This window comes from Heliangelus exortis, chromosome 7 (assembly GCF_036169615.1).
Source record: "Heliangelus exortis chromosome 7, bHelExo1.hap1, whole genome shotgun sequence".
NCBI classification, from domain to species: Eukaryota; Metazoa; Chordata; class Aves; order Apodiformes; family Trochilidae; genus Heliangelus; species Heliangelus exortis.
Window position 1 is genome coordinate 11,796,954 of NC_092428.1, and position 15,456 is coordinate 11,812,409.

General features: G+C 42.0%; 1 protein-coding gene across 8 annotated transcripts in view; it reads left to right on the forward strand.

The window, feature by feature from the left end:
- Nucleotides 1–13,957, forward strand: part of MARCHF8 (membrane associated ring-CH-type finger 8) — an 84,109-nt gene extending 70,152 nt beyond the window's left edge. For 5 of the 8 annotated variants that reach the window (XM_071748821.1, XM_071748824.1, XM_071748822.1 and 2 more), the window contains 5 exons: nucleotides 5,356–5,435; nucleotides 5,737–6,576; nucleotides 8,468–8,648; nucleotides 10,395–10,542; nucleotides 12,955–13,957. In XM_071748821.1, coding sequence (XP_071604922.1) covers nucleotides 5,356–5,435; nucleotides 5,737–6,576; nucleotides 8,468–8,648; nucleotides 10,395–10,542; nucleotides 12,955–13,259 — 1,554 coding nt within the window. In that variant the 3' untranslated portion in view covers nucleotides 13,260–13,957. The remainder of the gene's footprint in view (nucleotides 1–5,355; nucleotides 5,436–5,736; nucleotides 6,577–8,467; nucleotides 8,649–10,394; nucleotides 10,543–12,954) is intronic. The other 3 variants (XM_071748827.1, XM_071748828.1, XM_071748826.1) reach the window with 2 other exon arrangements.
- Nucleotides 13,958–15,456: the final 1,499 nt, after the last annotated feature.

Sequence of the window (15,456 nt, forward strand, 5' to 3'; positions counted from 1 at the left end):
TACTGAGATCACAGCAAAAGAATCAAAAGCAGACTCCTTAAAAATGTAAATACTTTTTCTTTTCTGAAGGTCTGTAGAGTTTTATCTTTTGAGCAGAAGCACACTGTAGAATATTAAATTATTCTTGGGCTGAATGGCAGCCAGTGCAGACACAAAGTGGTAGCCTAACCTTGGTATGAAATTTAAAATCCACTTAGGCTGTTCATCAACTTGGAACAGATTTAGAAAAGCATATGAGTACACATGTCTGCTGTTGCCTGAAGCTTTGATGGATTCAGTGAGTGTTCATCTGTAGAAAAGCAGCTCAGGTTTTTCAGTCTCATAGCTTAGCTATCCTGTAGTCATGTCAGATGACCAAGGCTTACTGAAAAGAACCACTGCTCAGAGGTGTTCAGGTATATGAGCCTGGAGCAGGGAAAGAGAAGCTGCTTTTTAAAAGGTAATTTAGAAATCCTTCTACTGAGCTGCTGAGCAAAGGAAAACACAGAGAAAATTGTAGAGTGTGAAGATTAAGGTATGTTCTTTTCCCCACCCACAAGAGCAAGTAATCTCAAAACTCATGCACAGTGCAGCCGTGTTCATCAGGGGTGTAATAGTCCCCCTGTCCTATGACAAATCCCCTCACCTGGCGCTGGGTTCTTCCTTTATACAGGTATGAGGGCACCCTGTGTAGGAGAAACCTGCAGGAGTTTCCTTTTCTCTTTTCTTCCCTCAATCTATTCAAGGTATTTTGAGGAAGATTTTAACATCAAAGAGCTATATTTTATTTATTCTTCTCCCTGCAGAACCTGTGCAGTTATTACTGTTTAGTCAACAGTAATCCTATGCTGCAGGCAGGTTGAGTTATGCTTGGAGAGATTCTGAAATTATAAATAACCTCCTTTCTCTAGTGCCTTCAGCTCTGTTGTCTCTATAGAAAGATCCTGTGTGTGCCATTCCATGAGCAGCCAGCTCCTCCTGGAGAATGCTGTGGGAAACTGTGTCAAAGACCTTGCTAAAGTCAAAGTAGACAACATCCACAGCCCTTCCCTCAATGAATAAGTGGGTCACCCTCTCCTAGAAGGAGATCAGGTTAGTCAAACAGGACCTGCCCTTCATGAGCCCAGGATGACGGGGCATGATCACCTGGTTGTTCGGTCTGTACCCCATAATGGTACTCAGGATGATCTGCTCTGTCAGCTTCCCCAGTACTGAAATCAAGTAAACAGGCCTGTCATTTCCCAGAGCTCCCTTCCATCCCTTCTTATATATGGGGGTTATGTTGGCTGATTTCCAATCTGCAGGTATCTCTCCTATCAGCCAGGACTGCTGGTAAATGATGGCAAGTGACTGGCAAGTGGCTCAGCCAATTCTTGCAGCACTCTTGGGTGCATCCCATGCAGCCCCATAGATTTATGGACATCTATGTGATGTAGCAGGTCACTGACCATCTCCTTCTGGATTGTGAGGAGGTCATTCTGCTCCTGGTTTTTGTCTCCTAGCTTAGAGAGTTGTGTTTCTTCTTTATAACCTGTCCTATTGCTAAAAAATGAGGCAAAGGATTCATTAAGCACCTCAGCTCTTTCCTTACCCTTTATCACCATGTTTCCTCCTGCATCTAATGAGGAATGGAGGGTCTCCCTGGTTGTTCTTTCATTTTTAATATATTTATCGAATTTTTGCTTGCTGTCTTTTACCATAGAGTCCAGATTAATTTCTAGCTGGGCTTCGGCCCTTCTGATTCTCACCCTACATAGGCTCCCAACATTTCTGTAGTTCTTGTGAGTGGCCTGCCTCTTTTTCCAAAGACTATAAACTCTTTTTCTCCCTGGGTGCCAGCCAAAGCTCCCTGTTCAGCCAGGCTGGGCTTCTGTGCCTCTGGCTTGCCTTACAGCACATGGGGATGGCCTCCTCCTCTGCCTTCAAGGCTGCCTCAAAGAGTGTTCAGCCTTCCTGGACTCCTATATCCTTCATAACAGATTCCCAAGGGTTTCTGGCAGTCAGGGTACTAAAGTTAAGGTTTGCCTTTTGGAAGTTTAGGGTTAGAAGTTTTGCTGCCCCCCCTCCTGGTAGAGATTGGTATCCTTTCATGGTTTCTGTGTCCAAGGTGACCTCTGTCACATCTCCTACCAACCCTTCCTGTTCACAAAGAGTAGGTCCAGCAGGGCACTTCCCTGGTTGGTTCACTCACCAGCTGAGTCACATCCTTGACACATTCCAGGAACCTCCAGGGCTGTTGCCTGGTTGTGTTGTTGCCTCTCTGTTGTGTTGTGATTCCAGTGTACATCAGGGAAGTTGAAATCGCCCACAAGGGCATATGACTGCAGGATTTCTTCTAGGTGCTTATGTACTATTGTGTCCACCTCACTGCCCTGGTTGGGAGATCTCTTGCAGACTCCCACAGGGATATCAGCCTTGTTGGCCTTGCCCTTAATCCTGATGCAAAGACACTCAACCCTTTCAGCACTACTTTCAAGTTCTAGGCAGCTGTAACATACAGGGCCACCCCACTGCCTCTCCTTCCTTGTCTATCCCTCCTGTAGGGGTTATAGCCATCAATTGTGACACTCCAGTCATGGCATCCCACCATATTTCTGTGATAGCCACCATGTCAGTTTTTCTGATGGATCATGGCTTCTGGCTCTCCCTGCTTGTTGCCCATGCAGCATGTATTGGTATAGATGAATTTCAGGTGGGCTAATGATCCCAATACCTTTTTGTGGGCATGGGCCCTAATTTCTACCTGTCTCTTCTCAGGTGTTCCTATGCTTTCTAAACCATTAATAACCCTTGCATTTTCATTTCACGTTATTTCTCTGTCAGCCAACACAGCTGAGGTGGCAGAGTGAGGGTCTTCACTAGCACACCACTCTATAAACCCTGGCAACCTGACCCTGGATTTATTCCTCACAGGTCTAGTTTTGTCCCCTTCCCCCTTATTACTACACTGTCCTGATGTACAACTCCTAGGCTTCTCTCCAGTAAGCCCAGTTTTACCCCCACCCTCCTTCAGTACTAGTTTAAAGCCCTTTCAATGAGCTCTGCCAGCTCATGTGTGAGTATCCTTTTTCCCCTTTGTGACAGATGTACTTCAGCTCTTGCCAGCAGACCTGGTGCCATATAAACTTCCCCATGATCCAAGAACCCAGAATTTCAGTGGCAGCACCAGTCTCTGAGCCACTCATTAATCAGGTGTGTTTTCCTCAATCTTTTAGTATTTTTTCCTACCTCTTGAGGGATTGATGAAAACACCACCTGTGCACCTGAGCCTTGGACCAGTCACCCCAGTGCCCTGGTGAAGTATTTTTAATTGCCTTTGGATTTCTCACTGCAGCCTCATCATAGCCAAGAGAGGGTAGTAGTTGAAGGGCTGCACCAGACCACAGAGCTTCCTTTTAAAATCTCTAACCAGAGCCCCAGGGATGCATCAGACTTCCCTGTGGGATGGGTCTGGTTGACAAATGGGACCTTCTGTTTCCCTCAGAAGGGAGTCACCTAGTTTAGTGGCACTTGAGACATCTTTTATTATCAGAGTTTTTGACAGGTTGAAATTTGGGCTGGGGAGTGTTGGCTTCTTGCTCTATCGCTAAACTTGTATTAACCTCTTTGTGCGGTTCAGTTCCTGCTGTGTAAATAGCTTAAAATTTTGCTTCTTAAGTCTTTGGTCTGCCTAAAGGAGAGGTATTATTTAATTCTTAAATGTGTATAGTACTTAGCAGGTTAGTTCCATGCCCTTAGTTGAGACTTCTAGGTGGTTTTGTTGCTCCTGTAGTAGGGCCACAGAGTTGTTCCTGTTCTTGTGGCACCTAGATATTATGAAGCTGGGGAGAAGACTTTTCTTTGCTTCCTTCAGACTTCAAATCAGTGGAGGAATTCTTGTGGAGTTAATTTTTCCTAACTTTTTACCTCCAATGAATATTTTAATAAGGTTTTTAGAATGTGACAGACCCTGTTCTTTAAAATGAGATATCATTTCAATGTAGCCCAGAATAAGACAACAGCAGCTAGACCCAGAAGTGCCATCTCAGATAGGCAGGTTTTCTTGGGTTATACCCAAGCCATATGGCTCACTTTAAAGATTATCTTTTGAGACAGGGTGAGTTATTTGCTTTTCAGTGTGCAGTTTGTAGTCACAAGTAGGTAATCAGAAAAGGCTGAGCTCCTACACCAACAGGATTGGACTGTTCATAGACTGGGGGCAAGATGAGAACTAGCTGTGAGCGCACACAGTTTTGTATATGTGTATGTACAGATATATATACATGTACATACACAGACATATATATATATATTTCTGATGGTAACCCTCCAGAGACTTCCAGGGATTGCTGCATTCAGAGTTGCTGTGATTATCTGAACACCACTGCAGAAGGCCTTTTTCTTTAATTTTTAAATGTGAGAAGCCTTTTGCTTCTGGTGGGTGAGCAGCAAAGCGCATCCAGGATTTGTGAAACATGGAAGAATATTCTCAATATTTATCAATGCAGGTCTTTACCTTTCAAAAACCTCTACGTCTTGAGAAGTTTCTGTTATTGACTCACAGAATAGAGTGGCAGAAAAGGCCTGTAGTAATAGCCTGTCAAGTCCCAACTTAAGATTGACCATTCTCGCGATATTTATTTTAGAGGCTTGTCTATTAAATGTTAAATATGACTGGAGTCTAGGGTTTTTTGGGGGTTTTTTTTTTGTTTGTTTGTTTGTTTGTTTTTTTTTTTCTTTTCTTTTTTTTGAGTTAGCTCAACTGAGCTCAGCTCAGCTAAATACTGAATTCTTCAGTTATTCTATTTCTCACTGTGCCCTTGCTGGGTCTTACGAGGCAGATGGTGCTCATATATATATATATATATATGCTAGCATGGAAGGAAGTCCCCAAGTAGTATATGGGTTGCTGAATTACTCATGGTTCTGTTGTGTGAAAAAAAACCAAAAAACCAAACAAACACAAGACCCAAGCCTCTAATCTCTTGTCATCATTGTAAGTGGAAGGATTAGCTATTATGTGGTAGCTAAATTGCAACCAGTATATACAACCACATCTCCACCTAATTATTCTGATTAATGTAGCATTGCTCATTTCCTGAGCTTTTGTTCTGTACAATGTTTGACATCTAGCAGGTTCCGGTTCTGCTCCAGTGATGGCTGCATTTGACCTTGGGAAAAAATGTTTTTGTTGTGATTACCACTTTTCCAAGGATGGGGCTGTGTGCCCTCCCCTTTTAGCATTTGACAGTAAAGCTGCTTTCTTGCAATTAGCCCTTAAATACCTGATGCAGAGTGATATCTGACTCAATATGCTGTGTCTAGCCCTGAAGGTGATTGCTCTGCATACCACACTCTTTTGAGTTGTGACTTGCTTTTTCTTTAATTTCACTGCAGGCTGGAAGTCCAACCTCTATCTCTGCCCCTCACAGCTTCTCTCGGACTTCTGTTACACCATCCAACCAGGACATCTGCAGGTAAAGTGTGTTTTTTGCATGGCTACAGTGAGGCTCAAACAAGGTTCAAATTAAGAGAAAACTGAAAAAGCACATGTGTGGGAAAATAAGCAGTGTGGGGTTCCCATTTGAAGTGTCTCTTTTGTTTGATTCAACTGCCCTCTAACACTGCTTTATTGAATCCTACTGACTGTTTGGCCCTTGCTATGTTTGCCATCCCAACACTAGCTGTAATTCTCATTTCTTCACTTTTTATTATACGTGTTCTCTTATGTAATTGTTTCTTACTTTCTGTGCTTTTATTCCACTGTTCTGCATGCAGTTCCAGTGCAGTGTTTTCTGAGTGTTGTCATCACAGTCCAGTACAGTCTGCTGTTGTCTTGAAAAATCCTCACTGCCAGACCCCTCTGACACAAGAGGTCATTGTGACAATAATCAGTCAGGACACGTTACATGCAGCAAAGAGGAGCTCCCATGGGCAGGACTGGGGCCAGGCACTCAGGTCTCATAAGAATGGAAAGCCCACCCGCACTCTGAAATTCTCCAAGTCCCTCAACGACATGGACCAGAAGGCACAGAGCACCCGTGAGGGCTTTCACTATGTGGAGAGAACATGCTCGGAAAGCAAATTGGCCCCGACTCAAGAGCAGTGTTTAAGGATTAACAAATTTCATCTTAAAGAAAGGAAACCGCTGAATCTCAGGCCTTTTAGCAATTCTAAGCACTCCTATATCCCTTCCCTTTCCAACTACTCGAGTGCATCAGGAGCAGCAGAGAACAGCAGCACTGTACATATCCCCTTGCTGGAGGACAAAGTGGACCATGACACCTCAAGGAGCAAAAAACTGTTGCGTTACCTTTTTTCCTTCTCCCACACCTCCAGCACCAGCAGCCTGCATAAGTTTCATGAACTGGAGAGCTATTCCAGTCACTTCCAAGCTGAGAAATCCTCCAGCATGCTGGTGGAAAGCACAGACTTCTACTCTGATGATATGGGAGATGATGACGTCTTTGAGGACAGCACCTCAGTGAAATTGAAAACAAATGAGCAGCGGGCACCACTCTGTTCAGTTGAGAAGGATAGTGACCTTGACTGCCCTTCCCCCCTCTCAGAAAAATTGCCCCCTCTCTCCCCTGTGTCCACATCGGGGGATACCTGCAGGTTGGTTTATCAGAGAACCACCTACCTTCAAGCCCTCCCATGTGTGGTAGTAGCCATTCAGTTTTCCCCTGCATTTGTGCTGTTTCTGTCTTTCACCCTGTCATCTTGTTTTAATATGTGCCATTGGAAGCATGCAGCCTTCTCTTTGCTGTCCTGTATCCCTCTGATGCACTTAACAAGGCTACTAAGCAAAAGTAGTTCCTTTCAAGTCAAATTAATTCTCTTCCAGTTTGTTTTAGGTTTGAGATTCTGAGATGGTGTTTTTCTCTTATGCCCCAAACTGGGCATATCATGAGAGAATCAGCTATGAATATTAAAGGTCAAGCTGAACATGTCTTAGCAATTCACTTAATGAGTTGTGTGTTGTCTGGACAGCCACTGCTGGTTTTGGTCAGAGGGTGGGGAGTCATGAGGAAAAGAGGCTGTTTAAGCATTGCTTCTGAGATCAAGTCAATATAGATTATGATTATTTCTTTTCCCCATCTTTTCCTCACAGTTTGCATCCCACCACACTCTTACTTGTGGATGCCATAGTCGAAAGGGGGATCTGACCACTGGGTGTCACTAGTAGGCCTGTGTGATGTTCATAGTGTAAGGGCCAAAAGGGATGGATGTTCTTGTTCCAGCTACAAAGAATTAATCATGTGCACAGGTGGAGGGAAGAGCCAGCTCTGGACTGTCTTCATGGTGACTTGTCTGCTGACCTGCCCCATTCCAGCTTCCAAATGTGACTGAGGAGCAGGAGGCACCAAGTACAGGAGCAAATGTCCCATGTCTTTACTTAGGATTTTACTGTCCTAATCTTTCTTCTCCCTGACAGCACATTCTGAAACTGTCTTTGTTACTGTTTGATTTTCCCCCTCATTACCAGCAAAATCTAGTTCCCTGCTGGCTTGTCATCAACTAGACATTTTTGTAATCCACCAACTCCTTCATTTCCACTTGCCAGCTATCAGCAAGAGGCAAGATGCTACACATCAGTAAGAGATTTCAGTAATAGACAGGGATGGCAGCATGCCAGGGCATACTTCACATATGCTCAGTAACCTACATTCATTCCCTGAGCTCCTTACCAGCCATCCCCCTTTCAATTTATGACCTCTTCAACTTGGTTAGAAGGACTTTGTGATGTTTGATGTATCCCAATGGTTGTATATAAATTTAAGTTGGAAAACCAAAGCCAGCTGCTGTTAGCAAGACTATATCAGATGTCCTTGTTTGCATGGTTAGGCTGTGAGGGAAAGGGGGAATTTTGCAAAGCTGTTGCTTCCTTAGCAATTCTTGTGAAGTAAGAACAAAACCATTAGTCCATTTAGAGTAGGTGTGTTTTGGGGAGAGAAAGTGCTGTAGCTCTCCAGCGTGGATCTGTCTTTTAGCAATTGTACTAGAAATAATAACTTCAGGCTGTCTAAATTAACTCTTCATTATACTAGGGTGGGCTATGTCACCATTGGATTGGGAATTTAGCTTTATCTTCTGTTTCAGATTAAAATCCACAAGTAGCTCTCTGCATATTTTATCTTAGGAAGTGCTGCCTGATCTGTTTAAATGCTATTTTCAGTTAAGTACTATTGTTCTAGATGTAGCATTGTAATTTCTTACCCTGATTTTTCTTTTGAATAGTGCATTTCTGTCAGGCTCTGTGTGTCCACCTCATGTGTTAGAAAGCATCTGTCTAGTTAGCAGTGTCTGTGTTCAATTATTTTGTGCCTGTGTATGTGCTTGCACAGCAAGGGAGCTCTTTGACTTTAGCTCCTTTATGGAATGCATTTCTTTATGTGTATCTCAGGCTGCTCAATGGACAGCTGTGTGTGATCACAGATATTACATGCCTCTTCCACACCCTTTCTGCTTCCTCTTCTCCTAACAAGCAGCTTTGCTTCTGGTTCAGGATATGTCACTGTGAAGGAGATGATGAGAGCCCTTTGATTACCCCCTGCCACTGCACGGGAAGTCTTCATTTTGTGCACCAAGCCTGCCTGCAGCAGTGGATCAAGAGCTCAGACACACGATGCTGTGAACTCTGCAAATATGAGTTCATCATGGAGACAAAACTGAAGCCTTTGCGAAAGGTAGGCACAAGATCTGCTTCCCCAAGGAAATGCTTTGTGTTAAACACACATCCAATCTGAAAAGAGACAGTCCTTGCTCGTGAGCCCAAAGCACCTTCCACATATTCAGCACGTTTTGGTGGCTCCTTGGTAAGTCTGGTAACTTTTATATAGGTGCTAAAGGATTTGAATTAACACTCAACCTGGCAAAGTCAATGGCTGTGGAAGACATCTCTGAGAGTCAGCTATTGCAGCCCAGCAGCTCTGTGTGTAGATGTGGAGTTTTGTACTACTGTAGTTTGCTGCTCTGAGTTCCACATAGCTTTTGAGTTCTCTTGAAAATATGAGGATTTCAGGTTAAACATCCTTCAAATCACTGTTTCTCAGTTGTCACAGTTTAACACTGAGCCAGCAATTAACCAAATGACAGATGCTCTCTATTAATTCCCCTCCCCTCCCTGATAAAGAAAGAGTAAAGAAAGAATACGGAAGAGAGACTTATGGGTTGGAAACTAAACTACACAGTTTTAATGAAACAGCAATGATAAAAAAGGAAAAATTATTAAATATATACAAATATGCAGAAAAACAATACATTCCTCCTCCCTTCTTCCCCCAATAATGCTCACATCACCACCAAGGCTGCAGGGCAGCCCTGGGAAGGTCCAGGCTGGACTCCTGAAGTGAGCAGGTGTCAGGAGCTGGAGGCAGGAACACACAGATTCAGGATGACACAGATTGAGACCACAGGCAGAGGAACAGACCAAATCCTCCCAGGATGCCAAAGCAAACAGGAATAGGTGAGGAAGGACAAAGAGGAAGGTGAAGGGCAAAGGGGACTTGACCCTATTTACGAGGAATCACATGGACAAGACAAGGGACAATGGGCATAAGTTGATGAAATTCTGATAGAACATAAGAGGAAAATTTTTATTGTGAGGACAATCAAACATTAGGATGGTCTCCCAGGGGAAGTGGTGGATTATTTCTGGCTTTTCTAAATAACCTGACTTTGTAGTTTCTATTTGGGCTATATAAACACTACTCATAGATGCAGGCCTGGGGACTTTATTTGCTGTATCCTCTCATTTACAAAGTTGTCATCCCACTTCTACTGTATATTCTTAGTGCACTTATATTTAAGTGCACTTAAAACACTGAAAATAAAATATAGCTGTCACTGCTGTAAGAATTGTTAAATAGACAAGAAGATCGAATGAAACCCCCAGAGGTATAAGGTGAGAGCTAAACAGTTTTGGCTACACACTTAGGGACTCTTAGCAGAGTTCAGTGTGAGATGTCTTGCACACACTGGTCAATTGGATCATGTACCACTTCTATTTAGTGTTTTATTGAACGTCTGCCTGAGCAAGGCACAATGCCAGGCAGTGACTGGGTTCTGGCTGCTGAGTGGGGAGCACACAAAGGAGCATCCCTGCTTGCTCTGGACCAGGCCTTGCGTTAGGGTCCCAGTGTGCTGGAGTTGTGCCTGCCTGGGTAAGCAGGATTGTGCTGGGGCTCTGAATCAGAGCTGAGCACCAGATACCCCCCTGGCACCAGGACAGCTCCTCTCACATAAGGGTAAGCTGCCTGCCATCACGTGCATCATCTGGTCAGAGCAATAATGCTGTCTTATTTTTAAAATCCATGTTAGGAGAAAACTGGTCTCCTGACTGCTTTTTGTTGTTATCAGTGTTCTCTTTTTATACTCTCTAGTAACTACAATAAACACCTAATTTCTTGTTCTTCTTCTGGGTTTCTTGCCAGTGGGAAAAGCTGCAGATGACAGCCAGTGAGAGGAGGAAGATCATGTGCTCTGTAACATTCCATATCATTGCCATCACCTGCGTTGTGTGGTCTCTCTATGTCCTGATAGATAGGACTGCTGAAGAGATTAAACAGGGACAGACTACTGGTATGTTACTTGCTCATCTTCCCACTTTTTCTCTTGGAATAATTATTTATCCTGAAGACAGAGAGAATGTGGAGCATGAGTGTGCAGTTAATTATTACATTTAGGACAAATCAGATTTAGCCTGAGGTTGGGTTGGTTTAAAAGTACGGTTCTAAAATTATTTATTTAAATCAGTGTAAATTCATCTGTGGGTGCTTTTTAAGTCTATTCCAAGGCAACTTAGTTTGCACTTGAGAAAAGCACAGATATGAGAGCTAGTCCACAGTAGCCAGACACAAAATTAACCTGCCTTTGATAATTTAATTTTGAATTGGAACACTTAGAAAATAAAAATGTAAGTATTTATTTGCTATTATGGCTGCATTTTAACTGGAAAAAACCAGAAGTTTTTTTAAAAAGAGGGGAAGTAGGAGTATCCTAAATCCAAATCTTTGAGGTAAATCAACGGTTTTCTTCCTATTCAGTCATCTGTGAGGTGGGTTAGCACAAGTTTCCTGTGAGAGCCATGTTAGACTGAAGAAATATTTATGAGTGGTTGTGCCTGAAGCAGAAGAAATTCAGGTTGATTCTTAGGACTCCAGTTCATTCTGCTGAGATGAGGTGTACTGTACAAGTCATGTGGTGGCTGCCCACCCCTTGCACTGCCAGAGTGTCTTTAAGTTCTTGAGTAATAGGTTTTCTTTACCTTGGTGTGCTGTACTGCAAATCTGTAGCTGTCACAGAACTGTTGCTCAGGCACCTGAGCTGATGGTTTGGTACCAACCCAAGCTGGGAGGCATTAGAAGGCAAGCTCTCTTTTCTCACAGAGCATTCGTTGCATGCCAGCCAGACATGCAGCTGGAAAATGTTTTGCTGGTGATTGAAGAGCATCATCTGGGCAGGTAGCTAAGTACTGGTAAAACCTGCAAACCCACTGTGCTGTGACAGTCTCTTCAGAGCTGAATACTTTGAACTGAACAGTTTTGCTGTCATTTCTCATTTGGGCATCAGTTTAATTGTTCATGACTTCAGTGTGAAAGCTGCTTTGAATTAAATCTCTGTGTTTCTGTTCCATCTAACCCTCTCCCTTTTGTGTATGCTGAAAACTGTTGGCTCTTCAGCGCAAGGTCTTCATATGATAAGGAAAAGCATATGCTGTCAAAGATTTATTGTCTTCAGGTTATTTTAGCTAATAAGTACATTAAATGAATGTAAATGCAGGATTAGTGTAAATCTTTAGCCCTTGTCATAATGCTGCCTTTGCTCCCCTCATTTGGATTATGAATCTGAGGAGTGCTGTAATGAGCTGGGGTGTCTGGAGTGTCTGTGTGGGTGAACATTCATGTCTCCAGAGGGGCAAGCATGTGCTGTCATTGCCTGCAGATTGCATCAGGTAGCTCACCTGTGGATCAGAGGTTCAGGTATTAATTATGGGTGGGATTTCAGGAGTAGAGACATCACAGTGCCCTTTGTATTTTGGGACTAAAATATTTTAGGCTGAAATATGCTACCATGTTTTCCCAAACGAACACTGTCCCATATCTTGATAAAAAATTTGAATATTTGGGAGGCCATGGTTTTATTCTCCAAGAAAGCTGATAGTGGATGATTCAGCATGGTTATGTATCCATCTTGCGATGCTGCTTACCATTAAAGAGGAGAGACACTGGGTGGATACAAGACTATGTAAGGAGAAAATGTATAAAATGAATAGTTTTGCATTTTTAAAGTACTTGAAAGAGATGTAACAAAATCCAATGTCTAAAAGTTCAAGCTAGGCAAATTCAAGAAAAGTAATGTTGGTAATTTTTAATATGGAGGGTCAGCTTTCCAGGATTCTTCAGATTCTTCAGCTCTTGCAGTTTTTTATCAGAAGAGACACTCTAGTTCAACACGAAGTGGCTGGATCTGATACAAATAAAATTGTCTGGTCTGCATAATGGACATGTCAAGCTAGATGGTAACAATCATCCCCTTTTGAGTTTAAAGACTATGACTGTACAGACTTCTTGGGTCATGGAGTTGAGCCTTCCTCTTTGAAAAGGAAGCCATGTCATAGAATCCTTTTCATAATTGGATCCAATTTTCATTTAAAAACAGGTGTAAAAGGACCTAAGCTTATTACTGGCTGTTGCCTTGACTCTGTTTGTGATTGTGCTGCACAAGGGCTCAGACACAGAGCATCAATTGTTTTGCTTTTCCTCGGGTAGGTGAGAACAAATGTGATACGTGAAGTAGAAGTCTGCATGTGTTTGACTTTAAGGGAAAAAAAACCAAAAATGGCCTAACTGAAAAATGGCAAAATAACAATAGTTTGCATGGCCAAACTCTCTAACAGTTTCCTTAAAGGATGATTTTGTGAGATCCACTATAGTTCAGCTGATACTGACCTGGTTCTTTTTCTTTCTTCTTTTTTAATGTTCTTTCTCACAGGGATTCTAGAGTGGCCATTTTGGACTAAGCTGGTGGTTGTGGCTATTGGTTTCACTGGAGGACTTCTGTTCATGTATGTACAATGCAAAGTGTATGTACAGCTGTGGAAGAGACTTAAGGCTTATAACCGAGTAATATATGTACAGAACTGTCCAGAAACTAGCAAAAAGAGTATTTTTGAAAAACCTGCACTAACGGAGCCAAACTTTGAAAGTAAAGAAATGCTTGGAGTTCACCACTCAGACACAAACTCCTCACATTACACGGAGCCAGAAGACTGTGCTGCAGAAATCCTTCACGTCTGATTGCTGGGTGGGAGGGATGTTTCTGTATGTCCTTGAAGATTTAAAATATTGTTTACTGAAAACTGCTCTACCTTTTTGAAATCAGCTAACAGCTGAGTGCTGGTGGATGAATTTTTTTACTTTTTTTTGTTGGAATTTTTAAAAATCCCTTTGGCATATCTCTCAGTGTCATCATGGCTGCATACCTCTCAACATTTTGTCTCTGATACTGGCTGATCAAACCACAAGATACTGGGGTAGAATGAGCCTCGGGTTTTGTATGAAGCAAGCAAGTGAACTGTCATCAACTTCATGGAGTCTGTTACTTTAGAAGGTGACTCTAAATGGAATATGTGTAGAGTGGGGTTTGCTTGTTTGTTTGTCTTTTCTTTTAATGTGATGAAGAAGGTTCTCCCAAACAGTGTGGGAAATAAGAGAGCTAGAGTCTAATCTACCACTAACACTGCCACTAACATTTCATCTTAGGCAGCAGGTGCAAATTTTTGCTTTACATATTGTGATGAGACTTACAAAGCATATAGCACTTTTAAAAATCTTTATTTTGTAATATGTATGTCAAATGAGAATGAAACTTGAAAGAATGTGTAATTTTCAAAGTATTTCTTCATTCTTCATCTCATCTCTTCTTCTGGAACATAAACCCTCTTGGCTTATATAAAAAAAAAAAAATTAAAAAAATTCCAACCTCTGATTTCCAACACATGCCCACATTTACTTACTAAACATAACACTAAGAAAATCTGCTTCTTTGGGTTTCCTTTGAAGAGCAATTTTTTTCAGAGGACATTGCACTTTTGACTTGTGTATGGGAAGTAGTAGATGTGTAATGTTCATTTTCAAAGGTTTCAGGGATTGTATGGTTTTTTTCCTTAAAACCAGTCAGACCATCAACACACATGCACATATATACCTGATGTAACTTTAATTCCTGACTGTTGGCAAAAGGTTGTTGCTATATTGGTGAAAGTGCCAGCTGTTATGGAACAAAAGATACTGAATCAATACAGCTGAAATTGGTTTTCCTTCTTTTATTATCTAGTTACAGAAGTAAATATTGTGTTAAGTGAATGAGTTTTAAACCACCTGTCTGGTTTTAGTCCTGATGTGATGCATTACATGGTCAGAGTATTGTTTTATCTGTGCATTTGAATTTGGGACTGTTTTATTCAGTCAGCCTCAATGAAAAGAGAGGAATGGCTTTAAAATCTGTTTGCAGGGCTTTAAACAGTTATCCAAATCCTGGGGTGTCTGCTGTTAATTTGCTTGACCAGCCTGCATCACTGAACACCTGTCCAGCTTCAAGCCCTCATTTGACCAAAATCTCAGTGCAACTGGACCAGAAACTAAGGCCCACAAAAGGTCAGCATATGAGGACTCTGCATTTGGAAGCTGACTTTCTCTACCTGAGCCATATCTAAATCTCTGTAAAATCAATAATAATCTTCTGGTTGGTCTTAGGAATTACCTGGACTTCACAGTTAGGTAAAAGCTTCTGTTTATGTGTCAGACACCGAACTAAATCCCCAGCTCCTATACCAGTTTTGCTTAGTCTTTTTTCTAGTGCAGCTTTCATTGAGCAAGTTGTTTTCAGAATAAAAGTAGTTGCTTTAGGACTTCCCAAAGAATAACTGTAAGACATTGGTGATTTTTTTTTCTTAAAATATAATATTAATTTATTTTTAAATTACTTTTAAAAGAAGGCAGAGAAGAGACTCTAGTAAGAAAATATACACCAGTGGTTTCTAAGAGCTTTTGGAGGAAAAGTGTGCATGAGTGTGTGCCTTTTTGTGATCTCATGCTTGAATCTTACTGACTGTGACCTTCATAAACAACGTGGTACCTTGTTCTTGAGATGTTTTTAAATACTCAGACCCCTAGGCAGTCCTTGCAAATCTGCACTGCCATGGGTTTGTGCTAGGTGTCAGGATGTCCTATGCTTACATGATACAGGCAGACAAACCCTGCACACTCTGTTAGTATTGGGGCAGCAGTCTTCATGGTGATGCTTACTCATGTAGAGTTTGTTGCCTATGCCTGCCATAATTTCAAGTGCAATTACTCAGGCCTTTTCCTGAAGTCTGCTGTGGGTGATCCTCTTCTATTATAACAACCCAGAAAATACACTGTCTTGTTTAGTTCTCTATTTTGTTCTGTGAAAAAGTTTAATAGATAAGCTCAGGAGGTTTAAATATCAGAC